We start from the raw sequence: 21,098 nt of genomic DNA, 5'->3' as shown, positions 1-21,098 counted from the left end.
AAAAGAACCAATGAATTACTACTGGGTTTTTTTGTATATTTTTTCCTCAGATATTAATATCAACAACCTTAACTGACCAATGTCGTTTTTTGGTTCAATCTAGAGATCACCTTAGGGTAAAGTAGGGTACATTTTATTCAAAAATGCAAATAGCTCTTTGTTATTATTAAGCCAACACAATGTTTTGATGATCTCTCTATCAATACATATTTATACTTTAGTGTTTAGTAGTTATAGGCTATTGTTTCTAAACCTATAATGTTAACACTGTATGAATCTATGTGCTATGCTAATGCACAAGCATGTCTCCATGCCACCCGATACGCATGCCAGCGTCAGTGACACACTGTCGCTGGAGGTGAAAAGCGCTCCCTGCCTACTGGCGCTGGTGTATAACACCTGTAACATGTTAAACCAGCAGGGAGCATGGAGGAGAGTGGAGGGAACATAGAGAAGGGAGCTGGGAAAATGCAGCACAGTGGAGGGAGGAGAGAGCAAAGAAGATTGAGGTGGGAGCATAGAGGGAGAAGGGAGGAGGGAGCAGTAAGGAGGGAGCAGGGAGGAAGGATCATAGAGGGAGGAGGGAACATAAAGGAGGGAGGAGGGAGCATAGAGGAGGGAGCAGGGAGCATAGAGAAGGGAGGAGGGAGCATGCAGGAGAGATGAGGGAACAGGTGAATTGTGTGAATTGTGACAGGGATTAAATTATTATTTATTATTATTATAATTATTATTATTTATTTCTTAGCAGACACCCTTATCCTGGGTGACTTACAATTGATACAGTATATCACATTATTTTTACATACAATTACATTATTTTTTTATATACAGTTACCCATTTATACAGTTGGGTTTTTACTGGAGCAATCTAGGTAAAGTACCTTGCTCAAGGGTACAACAGCAGTGTCCCCCTCCTGGGATTGAACCCACGACCCTCCGGTCAAGAGTGCAGAGCCCTAACCACTACTCCACACTTGATGTATTTTTTCTTTATAGTGTGTATATAGGAGGCTGTGTGGTTAAAGAAAAGGGCTTGTAACCAGGAGGTCCCTGGTTCAAATCCCACCTCAGCCACTGACTCATTGTGTGACCCTAAGCAAATCACTTCACCTCCTTGTGCTCCGTCTTTCGGGTGAGACGTAGTTGTAAGTGACTCTGCAGCTGATGCATAGTTCACACACCCTAGTCTCTGTAAGTCGCCTTGGATAAAGGCGTCTGCTAAATAAACAAACAATAATAAATTAGGTGTGATCCTGTGATCATTTTCCATTTTAAAAGTGATTCAGATGTGTTTGTCTCTAGACTGATGTGAACTGGGGGAACGCTAATTAAAGTTTATCAGTGTTTATATTTATGTCATGTAAACTAGATAACTCCACTATTCAGAAGAAGCTTCTTTTTATACATGGGATATAAACAGAAAAACTGTGTCATTCAAGATATAGCAAAGTTATATTTAGAAAAACCACGATGTGAAACAACGCAGAGCACAGAAATGACACATTTTTGCATTGTTGATGAGACACTAATGACTCAATAATCATCAATTGAATTTGTAAAGGGGAGGAGAAAAGGACAAAAACACAGGAAAAAAAAATAATGTTAATCAGACGTGATACCCATACTTCCACAGAAAAGCATGCGTGCCGCAAAGCAGTCTGCACATTGGGCGACACTTGACATGTGACAGTACGCCATGATGATGTCACAAATAGTCTTGTGACTCACGAAAGTGCATTTTGTGCACAGAATTAGCATTTTGTCTAGGATAGATGGGCTAGCATGATATTACTAACCAACTAGGATAAATGGACTAGCGTGATATTATATTAACCAACTAGGATGAATGATCTAGCTTGATATTATATTAACCAACTAGGATGAATGGGCAGCTTGATATTATATTAACCAACTAGGATGAATGATCTAGCTTGATATTATATTAACCAACTAGGATGAGTGGGCAGCGTGATATTATATTAACCAATTAGGATGAATGGGCAGCGTGATATTATATTAACCAACTAGGATGAATGGACTAGCTTGATATTATATTAACCAACTAGGATGAATGGGCAGCTTGATATTATATTAACCAACTAGGATGAATGATCTAGCTTGATATTATATTAACCAACTAGGATGAATGGGCAGCTTGATATTATATTAACCAACTAGGATGAATGATCTAGCTTGATATTATATTAACCAACTAGGATTAACATGAAGCTGGCCATTTGTGAACAGGGTTGGGGGTCAGTTACTTTTTTTCAATCCCAATTCCTTTTTAAAATCAATTCCCATTCCCTTTTAATCAATTCCAACACACCATTGATCACAATTGTAATTAGCAGTATTCTGTTAAAATGAGCTTCTCACAGATACAAATTACATTGAATTCACTCCTGTTTGTTAGTCAGTTAAATTTGGCTTCAAATGAAAGCAGTTGAACAATCACAACAATTATTATAATGTCTCTATACTATAAATTCAAATTCCTTTGAAGGAATTGCTTTTAAAAGGGAATTGCCTCAACACTGGAACACTGGTTCTGCATTGCCTGTATAATAAACAAAGTGTCTCTAAACCTGTAGACCCCAACTCGAATAACCCTTTTAATCAATTCCAATTCCTTTCACAACACAGGCTGTATGGAGCAGACATAAATACACCTTGTCAAACACATGCACAGCTTCTACACAACACATGCAATTATACAAGCTGTAGATGTGTGTGATAATATGTATGTATGTTTGTTCAATGCAGTCACTGTTGTAAAAGGAATTTAAATTAATTAAAAGGGGAATGTGAATATTAATAGGAATTAATGTTAAAAAGGAATTGGAAATGGAATTGAAATTGAAAAAAGGAATTGACCCCGACCCTGGTTGTGAACATGTGACCACGATGTTGAATGAAACCAACTGAAACATCAACCAATATGTTACATTGTTTTTGCAAGCTTTTATTTTATTTTAATTATTTATTTGTTTGTTTGTTTAAAAGAAATGAGTGAGAAAGAAACCTTGATTTTTGGTTTTGTTTTTTTATCTTAGCAAAGGAAAAGTGTGACACTGAAGAAGAGGGAATGAAGAAACAGCCAGAGGTTCGACGAAGACTCAGCTTGACTCTACATCCTAACCGTGAGTGAAGAGTAGAATGCAGAGGATACATCATGTAGGATCACAGAGTACAGAACAGGGTTGCTATTCCATGAATGAGGATACAGACGACATGTTTATGGATATCCTCATCAGTGAAATAGCCACAGCACTGTGTGAAAGTTCATGCAGTATTCTGTTTATATAACTGTCATATACAGCATCCTGTGTGGAAAAGAAAGCATGTTTCAACCTGTACTGTATTTAACAGCTGAGTCCAGAACAGTTTTATTGTTTAGACTGTTTTATTAGAAGACAAGTGAAATGAGACAGGGAGAGTATGTATTCATACTAACTATAAAACACACTCTTCATTCAAGAACCACTCTGTGAACTACAGTGAGCTGAGCTGTGCTTTGGTCTTGAATCACGATGCACACGATACAGACCTCTATGATGATACGATATCTCATGTAAAGAAAGTGTCCTGATTCATCGCTACATGATGAATTGTTACACACCTCGTTTAGATATACATTCTACTCTTAACTAGTTGAATGTATATAAACATGAATCATTAGTTGTGTGTGATTTAAATATTTCCTTTTTTGTGTAGTGTCTGGATGTGAAGCGAGTGCAGAAGAGGAAACAGGAGAGACAGAGGAACAAGAACCAGGTAAGTGGATTGTTATTATTTTCTTTATATTTTTCTCTCTTGTTTATGCCGGGGATGTACATTGGTTAAAATCACAATTTACAGCCACAATAGGTATGCGGTCGTTGTTTTAAAACAAAAGTCACGTTTTAATGTCCATGTAGGATCAAGCAAGGCTGTATTGTTTATGGGATGGGACTTGCTGCACCACATCCACATATACAGTGCCTTGAAACTGTAATTTTTTGTGAAGAATCAACAACAAGTGGGACACAATCATGAAGTGGAACGAAATTTATTGGATATTTCAAACTTTTTTAACAAATAAAAAACTGAAAAATTGGGCGTGCAAAATTATTCAGCCCCTTTACTTTCAGTGCAGCAAACTCTCTCCAGAAGTTCAGTGAGGATCTCTGAATGATCCAATGTTGACCTAAATGACTAATGATGATAAATAGAATCCACCTGTGTGTAATCAAGTCTCCGTATAAATGCACCTGCACTGTGATAGTCTCAGAGGTCCGTTTAAAGCGCAGAGAGCATCATGAAGAACAAGGAACACACCAGGCAGGTCCGAGATACTGTTGTGGAGAAGTTTAAAGCCGGATTTGGATACAAAAAGATTTCCCAAGCTTTAAACATCCCAAGGAGCACTGTGCAAGCGATAATATTGAAATGGAAGGAGTATCAGACCACTGCAAATCTACCAAGACCTGGCCGTCCCTCTAAACTTTCAGCTCATACAAGGAGAAGACTGATCAGAGATGCAGCCAAGAGGCCCATGATCACTCTGGATGAACTGCAGAGATCTACAGCTGAGGTGGGAGACTCTGTCCATAGGACAACAATCAGTCGTATACTGCACAAATCTGGCCTTTATGGAAGAGTGGCAAGAAGAAAGCCATTTCTTAAAGATATCCATAAAAAGTTTACAGTTTGCCACAAGCCACCTGGGAGACACACCAAACATGTGGAAGAAGGTGCTCTGGTCAGATGAAACCAAAATCGAACTTTTTGGCAACAATGCAAAATGTTATGTTTGGCGTAAAAGCAACACAGCTCATCACCCTGAACACACCATCCCCACTGTCAAACATGGTGGTGGCAGCATCATGGTTTGGGCCTGCTTTTCTTCAGCAGGGACAGGGAAGATGGTTAAAATTGATGGGAAGATGGATGGAGCCAAATACAGGACCATTCTGGAAGAAAACCTGATGGAGTCTGCAAAAGACCTGAGACTGGGACGGAGATTTGTCTTCCAACAAGACAATGATCCAAAACATAAAGCAAAATCTACAATGGAATGGTTCACAAATAAACATATCCAGGTGTTAGAATGGCCAAGTCAAAGTCCAGACCTGAATCCAATCGAGAATCTGTGGAAAGAACTGAAAACTGCTGTTCACAAATGCTCTCCATCCAACCTCACTGAGCTCGAGCTGTTTTGAAAGGAGGAATGGGCAAAAATTTCAGTCTCTCGATGTGCAAAACTGATAGAGACATACCCCAAGTGACTTACAGCTGTAATCACAGCAAAAGGTGGCGCTACAAAGTATTAACTTAAGGGGGCTGAATAATTTTGCACGCCCAATTTTTCAGTTTTTTATTTGTTAAAAAAGTTTGAAATATCCAATAAATTTCGTTCCACTTCATGATTGTGTCCCACTTGTTGTTGATTCTTCACAAAAAATTACAGTTTCATATCTTTATGTTTGAAGCCTGAAATGTGGCAAAAGGTCGCAAAGTTCAAGGGGGCCGAATACTTTCGCAAGGCACTGTAGATGTATAGCTGAAACAGCGCCCCCCTGCTGGCCAAGGGCCTTTATGATTCCAGGCAGAGACTCCTTCCTCGCCTCCAGTATTCAGTAACTTGATAACTCTGAGTTAAAAGAGGTGACTCGCTTGAGAGTGTGAAAGGAGCTTTATCTTCAGTCCTGGGTTACAGTGGTGAGGAGACATTCAAACTGGGCAATTCAGATCAGGGAAAAGAAACGGGAGTAAAGTTGATAAAGTTTATCAAAGTAAATAAATACAGTTTTAACAGATGACTTGTAAAATGCAAAACGTTTCTGCTTATTGATGTCTAAAAAATATCACTCAATTAACTCTAAACAAAGTGCCTCATTCACTACACAGCAGTGTTTTGGACATTATACAGTGAAAAAGGAAGATCACTTCACGCAGTTTCATACTGTGATAAACACCTTATTCACTAAACTTAATAGATGCAATAATATGGTGGAGTAACCTACTAATTAGCACACACCTTGTAACACACCATGTGTACCAGGCTTTCCCAATCCTGGTCCTGTATGTGTGTTGAGGATGTGTTGTGTGTGTACTTGTATGTGTGTTGCAGATGTGTCGTTTGTGTGTGCTTGTATGTGTGTTGCAGATGTGTCGTTTGTGTGTGCTTGTATGTGTGTTGAGGATGTGGCTTGTATGTGTGTTGAGGATGTGTCGTGTGTGTTGGGGATGTGTTGTGTGTGTGCTTGTATGTGTGTTGCGGATGTGTAGTGCGTGTGTGTGCTTGTATGTGTGTTGTGGATGTGTCTGGGTGTGTGTGCTTGTGTGTGTTGTGGATGTGTCGTGTGTGTGTGCTTGTATGTGTGTTGTGGATGTGTCTGGGTGTGTATATTTGTATGTGTGTTGTGGATGTGTCGTGTGTGTGTGCTTGCATGTGTGTTGTGGATGTGTCGTGTGTGTATATTTGTATGTGTGTTGTGGATGTGTCTGGGTGTGTTTGTGTGTGCTTGTATGTGTGTTGTGGATGTGTCTGGGTGTGTGTGTTTGTGTGTGTGTTGTGGGTGTGTCTTGTTTCGTGATTGGCACTGGTAGTGAGCTGCTCTATTTATGTTGTGATTTAGTTGAAATCGCCTGGTTTCCAAACGCGGTTCTGTTAACACACCTTGAGACATTTAGTGAAGGTACCGCGCTTAAGTGAATATGGTTAGTATAACAAACACCTCCCCCGCGGTCTAAGGGGAAACAATTTAAATACATTTCCATGCATTAACATTATTCATTGTATTGAAATGACTCTCACGCGGTACCTTGCATGCACGAGGTCGCTAGGTTTTATCCCAGATCATTCTCAGAGGTCCTCCTGATTTTTTTACAGGTTATGTTAGAATTGATACAGCATTTCCAGGGTATTCGCCTCAAAACAACAGCAGCCTTCTCAATAAACCGTAATATAATATTCAGATTAGTACGATCTGTCCTGAGAAAATACAAAACATAATTGTCAACTCTTAAACAATTGATGCTTTTATTAACAGTGTATTTTAAGATATGTTTGGAAATGCATATCACTCAAGGGAAGAAATGGTTATTATTGCCTTTGGAAAAGAAGGTACAATGAAATTAGCTATTTACATCATGTTTATTGTTTACAAATCATGCACAAAAGTGCCTTCTGTGGCCACAACATAGCGTTTCATTTTGAATTTACCAGCTTTCCTTGATGAAAATGAATCCATGTCTGGGAGGTTTCTAGACGTCCTCTGCTTTTGACCCACTCTGAGGACACCTGGTTTTTAGTCCCGTGTGAATCACACTTTAGAGAGGAGTTGCTGGGGGCTGCTGTGGCCGCACAAAATCACACTGATGGCCCCAGTTGAGAAACGTTGGTCTAAAACATCAAAGAATCGACACATATACTATACTAATAAAATCAGTGAACATTATTGCAAAACAAAACACTGTAATACGGTATTTGACAATTTACAAAATACAATTCCACAAAGCTCTTCCTGTGCTTTCTCACTCTGCCACAGTAATCAGACAGGTTTTCTGTTTTTTTGTGCTGCGTGGGTTAACCTGAGACACAAACATCAACATGAAAGCCATCACAAACTGGCTTTGGGGTGCGGCAAAAAATCTTGTTTCATCTTTTTAACAGAACTGTAATGATATGAATCTCTTGCATCCTTGTATTTAACATGGTTACGCTGGGCAGTTAAGTGACAGCATGTCTCTCTGTCTCATTGCAGCAAGAAGAGCAGAAGCAAATATTTTGGTAGCGCATGACCAGTTCAGCTGTCCAGTGTGTCTGGAGATATTGAAGGACCCAGTCACTACAGCATGTGGACACAGTTACTGTATGGGGTGTATTAAGAACTGCTGGGATCACGCTGATCATACAGGTGTCTACAGCTGCCCCCAGTGCAGAGAGACCTTTACCCCGAGGCCTGTTCTGTGCAGAAACACCATGCTGGCTGAAATTGTGGAGAAATTAAAGAAGACTGGACTCAATCCTCCTCCTGCTCAAAGTTATTCTGGACCTGGAGATGTGCCGTGTGATTTCTGCACTGGGAGAAAGTTCAAAGCTGTGAAATCGTGTTTGACGTGCCGGGCCTCTTACTGTGAAACACACGTCAAGCCACACAGTGAGGTTACTCCATTAAAGAGGCACAAGCTGATCAATGCAATTGGAGATCTGGAGCAGAAGTTTTGTGCTGAACACCAAAAGGTTTTGGAGGTCTTCTGTAGAACTGATCGGACGTGTATTTGCTTGTTGTGTTCACAAATTGAACACAGGAGCCATGATACAGTCTCAGCTGAGGCAGAAAGGAGTGTGAAACAGGTAAGGGTTTGAGCCATTTCCTTGTAGCTATCCTAGAAGATAAGAATTCCCAGGGATATTTAACATATCTGTTTACTAGGTTATACAGTTTCACATCAGATCAGATTTTAATTGTATATTAAGAGCTATTTAAAGAGCTGTAGTATTTTAATTGCTCTACCTAAACTCAAGGCCATAGCCAGCTATGAGGCACACAAGGCACGGGCCTCTGTTAAAATCATACTAATTATTTATTTAGGTGCTTTTACACGTTGCATTGCTTATGTATAGCGCTCAGAAATAAAACTGAACAAGTCACTTAACCTCCTTGTGCTCCGTCCTTCGGGTGAGACGTAGTTGTAAGTGACTCTGCAGCTGATGCATAGTTCACACACCCTAGTCTCTCTAAGTCATCTTGGATAAAGGCATCTGCTAAATAAACAAATAATCAGTGGCGCACTGAAAGGATTTGACAAGTGCACCACATTCAAAACTAATGCAGTTACTCGTCAGGTTTGCCATCTGCGTTCGGTAAATTTGTTTGCTTAAATATGAACTACCGCACCACAGGAACGTTTGTATTATTGTATTCGAGTCTAAACAAATCTCTTGTGGTATGTTATAGTATTAGTTTGCATTGCATTTACCTTTACAATATTATTTCCCTATATAGTAGGCAATGGCTATCTTATACAATTTCACTAGCTATGTAAAATGTCTGCCTACAGCTATGTCTGCCCACAGCGAGAGGTGTGTTTTCGCCACAATTTTCAATTCTGTTTTAAATTCCACGAGTGTGTGAATCCTCCCTATTGAACTGTAATGTAGCTTTAAATCCCACGAGCAAGAACAACCCTCAGTTTCTAATTGTAATCTCATTTTAAATCTCACCAGCGTGTGCAATCCTCCAATAGAAATGCAGGAATGTGCTGGAACTCAGTTTAAAGTATTCAGAATGAATCAATGATAGATACAAGTAATTTTTTTAAAGTTTATTTTATTGTATTTTTTTCACATGGAAAGGGGTGAAGTCAATTTGAATTGAGTAACCATGTCTTGTGTTTTTCCGGTGTTTATTGGGTATACACTGATTTCATTGTTTTGTATCAGGGCTGTTTTATCTGTGTTTATCGGATAAAACCAGAAATCAGTAGCCCTAAATATCCATTATAGAGAAAGCTGCTTCAGTTTCCTAGGTGCTTAACAAAACAAACATGTAACACATGCTAGATCAGCCTTCATTCACAGTTACTGGTATGAAACAGTGCCATCTAGTGGACAGCTACTGTGGATTAAGTGTCCTTTTGTATTGCTGGCAGCTGTGCACTAGATGGTGTTGTATCTTACTACTATACACACATGTTGTCTGATCTAGCCTGTGCTACAGATGTCTATGGCGTGCAACCAGAATTGAAGAAAAAATTATGTTCAACAACCACTGAGAATTATAGCAAACATTGTAAAGAGGTAAGGGGACAAGAAAACATAAAATATATTTGAACTAAATTGATTCTGTCAGTTTCAATAGCATACTTAAACAGGCCTGTTATGGGTGTCACAGGATATCACTCAAAGCCCCATCAAAAATGTCACTGTGTCACTGTGTTTCTACACAGAAGCAGCTGGGAGAGACACAGACAGAAATACAACAGAGAATCCAGGAGAGACTGAAAGAAACTGAGGAGCTGGAACAGACTGTGGAGTCACTGAAAGTGGGTATTGACAAGAGGGGGTTATTATTATTATAAACAGATGGACTGGAACACATCTGCCATTTACTATCTATGCCTGATGTGTTTTTATATCAATTCTAACCATGTCTCCTCTACTGTGTTCTTTCACTCAGAGATCTGCATGCATAGAAATAAAGGAAAGTGAGAAGATCTTTACTGAGCTGATCCGATCCATTGAGAAGATCCACACTGAGGTTATTGAGCTGATTGGAGCTAACGAGAAGGCTGCAGTGAATCAGGCTGAAGGACGCATGAAGAAACTGGAGCAGGAGATTGCTGAGCTAAGGAGGAGAAACACTGAGCTGAAACAGCTTTCAGAGACAGAGGATCACATCCATTTTCTACAGGTAACATCGCTGCTTGTTAGAAAATCTCAAGTTGGTTTCAGACAGACCTCTCCAATTGAATGAATCCTTGCTTTTCCCCAGGAATGTTTTGGACCCCATTCTGTTTCACTGAAAACTCCTTTTCTCCACTTTCCTGTTGTAGAATTTCCAGACTCTCTGTGCCCCTCCTGAAGCTGGAGACTTACCCAGCGTTATTGTCAACACAGACATCTCTTTTGGGGCTGTGAGGAAAGCTGTATCTGAACTTAAAGATCATATTGAGGACTTCTGCAAGGGGGAATTAATAACCAAAACAGGTTGGTGTGAAATAGATTCCTTTGGTAGAGATTTCTCAAATAGACCATGGCTTGAGGAGGGACAGGACTTGCAAGACATTAATAAAGACCTCTTGCAGACTGTTGGCTATATGAATATTGCAGCAGGGAGGAGGGTAAATGGAGGAGGGAGCATGGAGGAGGAAGCAAGAAGGAGAGAGCATGGAGGAGTGAGCAGGGAGCATGAAGGAGAGCATGAAAGAGGGAGGAGGGAGCAAGGATTAGGCAGGATGGGGGTGGGAGCAGGGAGCAGGTAGGGAACAGGGAGGATGGAGCAGGGAGGAGTGTGCATACAAGAGGGAGCAGGGACTAATGAAGCAGGGAGGAGACAGGAGGGAGCAGGAGGAGGGAGCAGGGATGTGGTAGAAAGGAGGAGGGAGCATAGAGTGAGAAGGGAACAGGGAGGAGGGAGTAGGGAGGAGTGGGCATACAGGAGGGAGCAGGGATGACAGAGCAGGGACTAATGAAGCAGGGAGGAGACAGGAGGGAGCATGGAGTGATGTGAGGATGGAGCAGACAATGACTGCTGTATGTTTGATGCACAAGGGTGTCTTAATATGGACACCGTACTGTTGGGCAAAAATATGTGATGGAGAGGAACGTAGATATTTAGTAAGCAAGGGGTCTGAGTGGGTAAAATGCAACACATACCCTGTCGGAACATTAAGTGAACTGTAATTGTATGCAGAGCTGCATTTGATTAGTTCCAATTGAAGAAGTTTGATAAGATCGAGGAATTATAATGAAAAAAACAATCAAACAGCAAGAGGGTTTAATTAATAGCAGCAGCAGTTTACTGAAGACAGAAAAATAAAAGGAGAGAACTTATCCAAAGTCAGAAAAAAATCTCAAGTAAGAATTATAGATCAAATCTATTGATTATCAGCCTTAAACATCACAGTCTAAATATACTTGTGTATAAAATAGCAGGGAGCATAGAGGAGTTAGCAAAGAGGAGGGAGGAGAGAGCAGGGAGTATAGAGCTGGAAGGAGGGAGGAGGGATCAGAGGAGAGGGAGGAGAGAATAGGGAGATTGAAGCATAGAGAAGGGAGCAGGGAGGAGGGAGCAAAGAAGATTGAGGTGGAAGCATAGAGTGAGGAGGGAGGAGGGAGTATAGAGGGATGAGGGAACAGGGAGGAGGGAGCAAAGAAGATTGAGGTGGGAGCATAGAGGAAGAAGGGAGGAGGGAGCATACAGGAATGAGCAGGGAGGAGGGTTCCTAGAGGAGGGAGCGGGGACTAGGGAGCATGCAGGTGAATTGTGTGAATTGTGACGGGTTAAATTTGGTGTGATCCTTCATTTTCCATTTTAAACGTTATTCAAATGCGTTTGACTCTAGACTGATGTGAACTGGAGGAACGCTAATCAAAGTTTATCAGTGTTTATATTTATGTCATGTAAACTAGATAACTCTGCTATTCAGAAGAAGCTTCTTTTTATACATGGGATATAAAAAGAAAAACTGTGCCATGCAAGATATAGCAAAGTTATATTTAGAAAAACCAAGATGTGAAACAAAACAGAGCACAGAAATGACACATTTTTGCATTGTCGTTGAGACACTAATGACTCAATAATCATCAATTGAATTTGTAAAGGGGAGGAGAAAAGGACAAAAACACTGGAAAAAATTAGCATTTTGTCCCACAGAATGAGCATTTTGTCTCACAATGAGTTTTAGCCCCACAAAATATGCATTTTGTCTAACAAAATGATAGTTATGTTAAATAATTATTGGGGATGAAACTTATAACTTACTGCCCCTCTATAAATATCCAGAGAAATTAGCAGACCAATGTGATTTAACCCCTTAAATACACTGTTACTCCTTCAACTATAACACATACATTGGCATGTGTCAGCCATTTTGACCCTGAAATCAGTGTTGGGCCGAGCAAAAAAGAACTGAACATTGTTTAGGAGCTGCCCCTCTGTAAATATCCACAGAGAAATTAGCAGCCCAACGTGATTTAACCTCTTACATACAAAGCCAGCCATTCAGTTTGGAGCAGATCAAAGTCTGAATAAGAAACAGGTGAATAAGAAACAGGTGAATAAGAAGCTATCTTCAGCCTTGTGTGAAACTGGCCATTTGTGAACAGGGTTCGGGTCAATTCCTTTTTTCCAATCTCAATTCCTTTTTAAAATCAATTCCCATTCCCTTTTAATCAATTCCAACACACCATTGATCACAATTGTAAATAGCAGTATTCTGTTAAAATGAGCTTCTCACAGTGGCAACACATTACATGGAATTCACTCCTGTTTGTTAGTCAATTAAATCGACTTCAGATGAAAGATGTTGAACAATCACAACAATTATTATAATGTCTCTAAAATATCAATTCCAATTCCTTTGAAGGAATTACTTTTAAAAAGGAATTGCCTCAACCCTGGTTGTGCATTGCCTGTATATTAAACACAAAGAAACGCGCAACTCTGGCTATGTACAGGACACCCCCGGAAAGCCTGCAACCTCAATCCAGCTTCTAATACAAACTAATGTACACCCACCTTAGTAAGCAAATGTTATTTTATAGTACAGTCCCGACAGACAATCCAAGATGAACTATTTACAGGACAGCAGTCCTTCACGTCTGTATTAATAGAGGGCATCGTATCTTACAGGATCAGATATGACAGGCTCTGTATTAATAGAGGGGATTGTATCTTACAGGATCAGATATGACAGGCTCTGTATTAATAGAGGGGATTGTATCTTACAGAATCAGATATGACAGGCTCTGTATTAATAGAGGGGATCGTATCTTACAGGATCAGATGTGACAGGCTTACTCCCCCCACACATGGCAGCATTAACTTAGGATACTTGATGATAATAACCTGGCGAATTAGTACTTCACATCACACAGTACTAAGCAGCTGGGTTATTTTTTTCAAACATGTTAGTAGCTTTATAGTAAGTTTACTGTGTGAAGTAATAATATGTAATTGAACTGAGTGCGTTTTAATTTCAGAGTTTATGTAGAAATGGAAGGACAGAAAGGATCTGTACAATATCTATAGAATACAGCATGGGGTGGTGTGTGATATGAGAATGTAATGCACACCGAGGGGGTTATCCAGGGATTACATGCTCATGTATCACACACACACACACACACACACACGCTGCCTATCACACACATACACACACTGCCCCATGCAGTATTTTTATAATCTCTGCTTAACTCCATAAAGAATTGTATTTAAAATAGCAACAACTTTGATAACGTGCACACAGTTTAAAATAAGGTTTGCATTGTGTGAGACAGTACAGAGAAAACCGCAAATGCTGTGGTCTGTACTAGGAGTGGTACGAGACTGCACCCGAAGATAACACTTTGAACTTGTAACTTAAAAACAGCACGTTCCCTTTCAAGTACGAAATGGGTATCAACCCCTTTAAAAAAATAAATAAATAAAAATAAATTTAAAAAAAGAAACTCTTCTGATAATAAGCTAACGTTTCCTGTAGTTTTTCAGGTGTTGTGGAGCTGAATTCTTCTTCTCTGCAGAGTGACATTCCTGTTTTGTTTTTGTTTTGTTTTTTTGTCGCCAGGGTTTCCGTGGCAATTGTTAGGGAGCGTGTTAAAATGACGCGCTTTCACATTTCTATTTTTCCATTTCTGTGTTCACGGGTTTGTTCTGAGGGTGGTTGTGTTTGCTCACATTTCTGTGAACCCTTTTTGTGTGAAGTGGATTCCCTTCAGTCCGAATCAGAGTGTATTTCAAATCCCGTTGTTGTGGGTCCGGGTGATTTTTCGGGTGTTCGCGGTGACTCCCTCATGGAAATGCAGCTCTGTCCTCAGATGGGATGCGGAGCGGCTGTTGCCGAGGTGGTTCCGATGTTGGAAACGCGGGTTTCTCTTGGATTGATCAGGGAGGGCTGGACGGGTTTCTTTATCAAGCGCTCCCGAGAGGATTGTGGGATGTGCTGCTGTTTAATATAACGTTATAACTACATTAATAACATACGCGTACAGACACCTTACAGTACGCTGCTAAAGAATAATAATCACACTTAGATGAATAATGTATAAAGAGATATTAAAAATAAAACATGTCTATATATGTTCGTTGCTGTGAGGGCAGATTCACATCCCAGCGCTTTGGTATCTCTGGGTTTGAAACGGCGCTCCATAAGTGTAACACCAATTATTATTATTATTATTATTATTATTATTATTATATGTGTGTGTGTATAAACATTGTTGTTTAAACTATAATAATGTTCCACTGCGGCTCTCAGTGTTGAAGTTTCATGATTGCTTCAGCTCACATTCAGCAGTTTCCTCAGGCTGTGTGACTGACATATAATCTGACCAATGAAAATGCAGAAAGGGTGGAAACGGTTGTATTATTGGCTGATCGCACCAAAACACCAAAAATAACGTCTGATAGCTGGAGGAGCAGGGAACAGGGAAGAGATAGCAGGGAAGTGGGAACAGGGAGGAGGGAGCAGGGAGGATGTAGGAGGGAGCAGACGGGGAGGGATGAGGGAGCAGGGAGGATGTAGGAGGGAGGGGGGAGGTGGGAGCAGGGAGGGGGAGGAGGAAGGATGTAGGAGGGAGCAGGCAGAGGTGAGCAGGGAGGATGGAGGATGGAGCAGGCAGGGGGAGCAGGGAGGAGGGAACAGGGAGGGGAGAGGAGGGGGGAGGGGGCAGGGAGGGGGAGGATGGAGGAGGGAGGAGGGAGCAGGGAGTAGGGAACAGGTAGGATGGAGGAGGTTGCAGGGAACAGGGACTGATGAAGCAGGGAGGAGGGAGTGATTTGAGGACAGCGCAGACAATGACTGTTGTATTTTTCAATTCTATTTTTCTCTCTTTTTTTCTGCCCAGTGAATGAAGTTGCAGTTTACAGTCTGCATGCTCCAGAGCCAAGGAACAGAGCTGAGTTTTTAAAATGTAAGTCTGTTTGCACTGAAACATTTGATTGAAAGACTTGTCACTCCATTGTGAGAAGAGCTAACACTACAGAACAGGGAGGGGTGGAGCTTGAGGGCAGCAATTATCATTATTTATTAGTAATTGTGAAGCCATTAATCTACACTCCTCTCCAAGTATTGGTTCAGAACAATACATGCAGAATGACTGGGGGAGGGGCATTTGTTGCCTGTTTTTCCACTCAGACCTTTCTCTCCCTAAATATCTTGGTATCCCTGAATAGATAATCATCCCATCTTTTAATACATGTACAATGCATGTGAAACCAGTTGTGGGGTAAAATGAACAGCTATCCCTCCCAGTCATCCTGTGCTGGTAGTAAATGTATATTGCAGTATCACTGCACTTGTAGGATGGATTGCTCATTAAAATATTAGACAGATATTTGAAGAGTGGACGATATTCTATTGAAGATATTTAGTAAGCAAGGGGTCTGAGTTGGTAAAATGGCAACACATACCCTGTAGGAACATTAAGTGAACTGTAATTGTATGCAGAGTTGCATTTGATTAGTTCCAATTGAAGAAGTTTGATAAGATCGAGGAATTATAATGAACAAAACAATCAAACAGCAAGAGGGTTTAACCCTTTGCGGTCCATTTATTAATCGCGCGTCAGGCACGCCAGGTCTAATTAATTTTCACACGCGCAGTTAATTTTATACGCGCTGTTTAAAAGTATTTTTTTTCACAGTCAAACGGGTTTAAATGGCCCTGCATATCAACAAAGCACTCACTAGGCATCTCCAGCCCCGCCCCACCCTTTCGTTTGCTATAGCGTTCACCTATGTAAGAAATAAATAATAATAATAATAATAATAATAGTCGTACATACCGATCGATCATCTCCAGATCACTCGTTTTATCACCAAACTCCTCAATAATGCTATCCAAGTCATTATTTTATTACTATAACATCTGAAAAAAGCTCTGCAAATGTCCATGATAGTCTCTGTGCGCTGACGCACTCAGCCAGCTTGTTTACTATGACCGCCCCGTTATCTGATACCTGTATGACTATTCATGAGATACGCCTTTTTTTCCTGACTTGTCTCGGCTCCTGTCGCTCCCACTCGGCAATTGAATGGTTTTCTCTGCTTTTTCTGGAGAAAAAACGACTAAACACCCGTTTATTGCGTTGCTATAATGATGTCGGACCCAGTCCGACAAAGGACCTGTGAGGAATAATTGCAATGTCGGACCCAGTCCGACAATGGACCGCAAAGGGTTAATTAATAGCAGCAGCAGTTTATTGAAGACAGAAATATAAAAAGAGAGAACTTATCCAAAGTGAGAAATAAATCTCAAGTAAGAATTATAGATCAAATCTATAGATTATCAACCTTAAACATCACAGTCTAAATATACTTGTCTATAAAAAAGTAGGGAGGAGGGAGCATGGAGGAGGGAGCATGAAGGAGGGGGCATAGAGGAGGGAGGAGGTAGCAGGGAGGAGAGAGGAGGAAGCAGGGAGGAGAGAGGAGGAAGCATAAAGGAGGAAGCATAGAGAATGGAGCAGGTAAAAGGGAGGAGAGAGGATGCAGCAGGGTCCATGCAGGAGAGAGGAGGGAGCATAAAGAAGGGAACAGGGAGGAGGAAGGAAGGACCATGGAGGAGTGAGGAGGGATCATACAGGAGGGAGGAGGGAGCATGGAGGAGGGAGCAGGGAGGATTTAGCATAGATGGAGGAGGGAGCAGGGAGGAGGGAGCATATCGGAGAGAGCAGGGAGGAGGGAGCAACAGGACAGAGGAGGGAGCACAGAGGAGGGAGGAGGCAGCAGAAATGAGGGAGCAGTAGGGAGCATACAGGTGGGAGCAGGGAGCATAGAGGTGGAGGGAACAGGGAAGAGAGAGGAGGGAGCATACAGAAAGGAGAGGGGAGCATACAGCAGGGATCATACAGGAGGGAGCAGGGAGGAGGAAGCATACAGGAGAGAGTATGGAGGAGGGAGCAGGAAGGAGGGAGTATAGAGGGAGGAGGAAACAGGAAGGACAAGAGGGAGCAAAGAGGAGGGACCATAGAGCAGGGACTATAGAGGGAGGAGGAAGCAGGGAGGATAGATCAGGGAGGAGGGAGCATAGAGGAGGCGGAGAGAGCATGGAGAAGGAGAGGAGGGATAAGGGAGCATAGAAGAGGGAGGAGGGAGTATAGAGTAGGGTGCAGGGACTGGTGAAGCAGGGAGGAGAGAGTGATTTGAGGATGCAGCAGACAATGACTGTTGATTTTCTCAGTGATTTGACTTTTCTAACCGTCTCTCCTCTACCCGTTCTCTTCTCTTCAATCAGATTCCTGTCAGCTCACACTGGACCCCAACACAGCGAATAGAGAGCTCTGTCTGTCTGAAGGGAACAGAAAGGTGACACGGGGGGGAAAGACCCAGAGATATCCTCATCACCCAGAGAGATTTGATAGCTATCTCCAAGTGCTTTGCAGAGAGGGTTTGTCTGGGACTCGCTGTTACTGGGAGATTGAGTGGAGTGGGGGAGGGGCTGCTATAGGAGTCGCATATAAAGGAATTAGCAGGAAAGGATGGGATGGTACCTGTGGCCTTGGATGCAATGACAATTCCTGGAGTTTGTTCTGCTCTGGTTCCAGTTACTCTGCCTGGCACAATAACAATGAAACTGCAATAACTGCCCCCCGCTCCCCCAGAATAGGAGTGTATCTGGACTTTAATGCCGGCACGCTGTCCTTTTATGGCATCTCTGACACAATGACCCTCCTGCACAGATTCCAAACCACATTCACTGAGCCGCTCTATCCTGGGTTTTATATTTATTCTGATTCCTCTTTAACAATCTGCCAGCTGAACTAGACTGTTTTGTGTTGTAAGAAACCCTTTGTATTGAACTCCCTGTCTATCCTCTCCACTCCACGGGTGAAGGGAATGTTCAATGAAACAGCGCCACCTGCTGAGCGAAACGAGGGGAATTATTTCTTTTTAGTAACGAATGGATTTCATACGAAATAACTGTATTTAATTTAAGAATTGTTATGTTTTATATATAATATATTTAAAAATGGCATCCAATAGTCAGTGCTGTAACAGTTTTTTTAAAAAGAGAACTTGTTTGCTTTATTGTGTGTGTGTTTTTGTTCTTTGATTTCCATAAAATGTATATTCTGTTTATTTTTTTTAACTGTGACTTTCTTTTTTATTAATACTCATTAACACGGTTTTTCAAATGAGAATGAGAAAAAAAGATAGAGGAGAATGAGAGAGGAAGAGGGGGAATGAGAGAGAGTGAAATGAGAGCGAGAAATAGGGGGAAGGAGACAGAAAGAGGTCTGGTAAAGCATAGGGAAGCATTATAAAGCACAGAGAGGTCTAGCAAAGCATAGGGAAGCATTGTAAAGCACAGAGGTATGGCAAAGCATAGGGAAGCATTGTAAAGCACAGAGGGGTGTGGTAAAGCATAGGGAAGTATTGTAAAGCACAGAGAGGTCTGGTAAGGCATAAGGAAGCATTGTAAAGCACAGAGAGGTGTGGTAAAGCATAGGGAAGTATTGTAAAGCAGAGAGGTCTGGTAAAACATAGGGAAGCATTGTGAAGCACAGAGAGGTCTGGTAAAGCATAGGGAAGCATTGTAAAGCACAGAGAGGTCTGGTAAAGCATAGGGAAGCATTGTAAAGCACAGAGAGGTCTGGTAAAGCATAGGGAAGCATTGTAAAGCAAAGAGAGGTCTGGTAAAGCATAGGGAAGCATTGTAAAGCACAGAGAGCTCTGGACTCTAACCAGCTCAGAGACTCAGCTCAGTGATTTGGATTCCTGAACAGCTTCTTAGTAAAGGTATTATTCTGCATGCCGCCGCACCGTGAACTAATAAGAAAAGACTTTCAGTACCTGGCAGGCTCTTGTGACATATCAGGAGGGTCATTCTCTTTACTCCTTCTTCTCCTTGGAGTCGGGTCCATGCCTCTCTCTACTGAATCACTCGTTCCTCAGTTAGCTGTGTTTCTCCTCTGCAACACAATTGAAACAAGTCCGTTGTTAAAGAGTACAGCGCTTCAAATGTCATTTTTCTTTCTCTTTCTTTAGACCGGCCCTTATCTTTTCATGCTGTTTGAAATCATCCTGACCGCTTCTTGTTATCACAGTTACTCAAATGCTGGGTTTGTTTTTGGAAACGTCTGTGTTGCTAATGGAGTGCCATGGGAGTATTGTATTTTAAACAATTTTGTATCAATTAAGATTACGTTTCATTTTGAATTATTAATTTTGAACTTTAAATATACAGGTTAATACTAACAGTTACAATAGCACCTAATAGGAAAAACAAAAACTATGATCTTTTTGTATGTTTTGTCCAGTTGTTCTGCTTGGATTTTGGTGTCTGACTAAATTTATATTCGAGCTTGAGTTTCTCGCACTGTTCATGTCGTTAGGGTTACCCGATTTGCCGTGAAAAACTAAATAAGACGTTCTTTTTCTCCTAGTCACTGACGCAGTACCAAAATAACAGTATTGTGCATTAAAGAAACAAGGACCAGGGGTCGCAAATGGAGATTAGATAAAGGGCCATTCAGAACAGAAAATAGGAGGCACTTTTTTACACAGAGAATTGTGAGGGTCTGGAACCAACTCCCCAGTAATGTTGTTGAAGCGGACACCCTGGGATCCTTCAAGAAGCTGCTTGATGAGATTCTGGGATCAATAAGCTACTAACAACCAAACGAGCAAGATGGGCTGAATGGGGCCTCCTCTTGTTTGTAAATTTTCTTATGTTCTTATGTATTTAACACAATAGTTTTATCAAATTATTGTGGAATAGTTGTATTCTTGTGTCTTTAGAAAATATCAGTTTACAAAAGCTCTCTTATTTTGAAGACTCCATGTTCACAAGTATGCGGAAGCCCCTTTGGCAGTCAGCATGATCTGACATCATAAGTCACATGACCGGAACCTGCGTGACGTTGAGTTATTTTGCTTAAACATCAATAATAACCGAACAACGAAGAAGAAGAAGCGAAAAGGAAAATACAAAGAAAAAATGATGTAGCCTATCATTGTGATAAGCTGAAATATTGAAGTACCTTGACAAGATGTTTTGCCGGTTCGCAGTTCCGGGACGTACCGGCTGACTTTCAACTCTATTATTATTATTATTATTATTATTATTGAGTTTTATTAACCACTATCCTCAACAATACGAAGTATAAAATCGACTCGCACAAGCGTTCCTCTTCACTGTAGCTGAAGCGAGCTGCGGGTCACATGACACAGGAAGTAAATGTCTTCAAAGCAGTTCCTTGGGTTGGGCAGCAGCTGGTTCATGACGAGAGAAAAACACAGACCTGTTCAGAGTCATGCGAGTCACGAACGACTTTAAATAATCGTGTGTGTGTCTATCTCACCTCGCTCGACCCGCTGACAAGTCTTGACAGCCCGCTATTAATAATGAACCAGGGAAATGCTGAGGTTCCCATGCAG

The 21,098-nt window shown here is 41.2% G+C and overlaps 1 protein-coding gene across 1 annotated transcript in view; it reads left to right on the top strand.

Annotated features, from left to right (window-relative positions):
• The window catches only part of LOC117965704 (E3 ubiquitin/ISG15 ligase TRIM25-like), a 300,687-nt gene extending 281,165 nt beyond the window's left edge, over positions 1-19,522 (top strand). The window contains exons 8-15 of the mRNA XM_059016313.1: positions 3,060-3,146; positions 3,721-3,780; positions 7,755-8,347; positions 9,943-10,038; positions 10,173-10,406; positions 10,549-10,702; positions 15,563-15,628; positions 17,953-19,522. Of these exons, the coding sequence (XP_058872296.1) occupies positions 3,060-3,146; positions 3,721-3,780; positions 7,755-8,347; positions 9,943-10,038; positions 10,173-10,406; positions 10,549-10,702; positions 15,563-15,628; positions 17,953-18,482 (1,820 nt within the window). The 3' untranslated portion in view covers positions 18,483-19,522. The remainder of the gene's footprint in view (positions 1-3,059; positions 3,147-3,720; positions 3,781-7,754; positions 8,348-9,942; positions 10,039-10,172; positions 10,407-10,548; positions 10,703-15,562; positions 15,629-17,952) is intronic.
• The last annotated feature ends 1,576 nt before the right edge of the window (positions 19,523-21,098 follow it).

Source organism: Acipenser ruthenus, chromosome 52, assembly GCF_902713425.1.
Source record: "Acipenser ruthenus chromosome 52, fAciRut3.2 maternal haplotype, whole genome shotgun sequence".
NCBI lineage: Eukaryota > Metazoa > Chordata > Actinopteri > Acipenseriformes > Acipenseridae > Acipenser > Acipenser ruthenus.
Note: the sequence above shows the minus strand (reverse complement) of the source record. Positions and strands in the feature narration are given on the sequence as shown.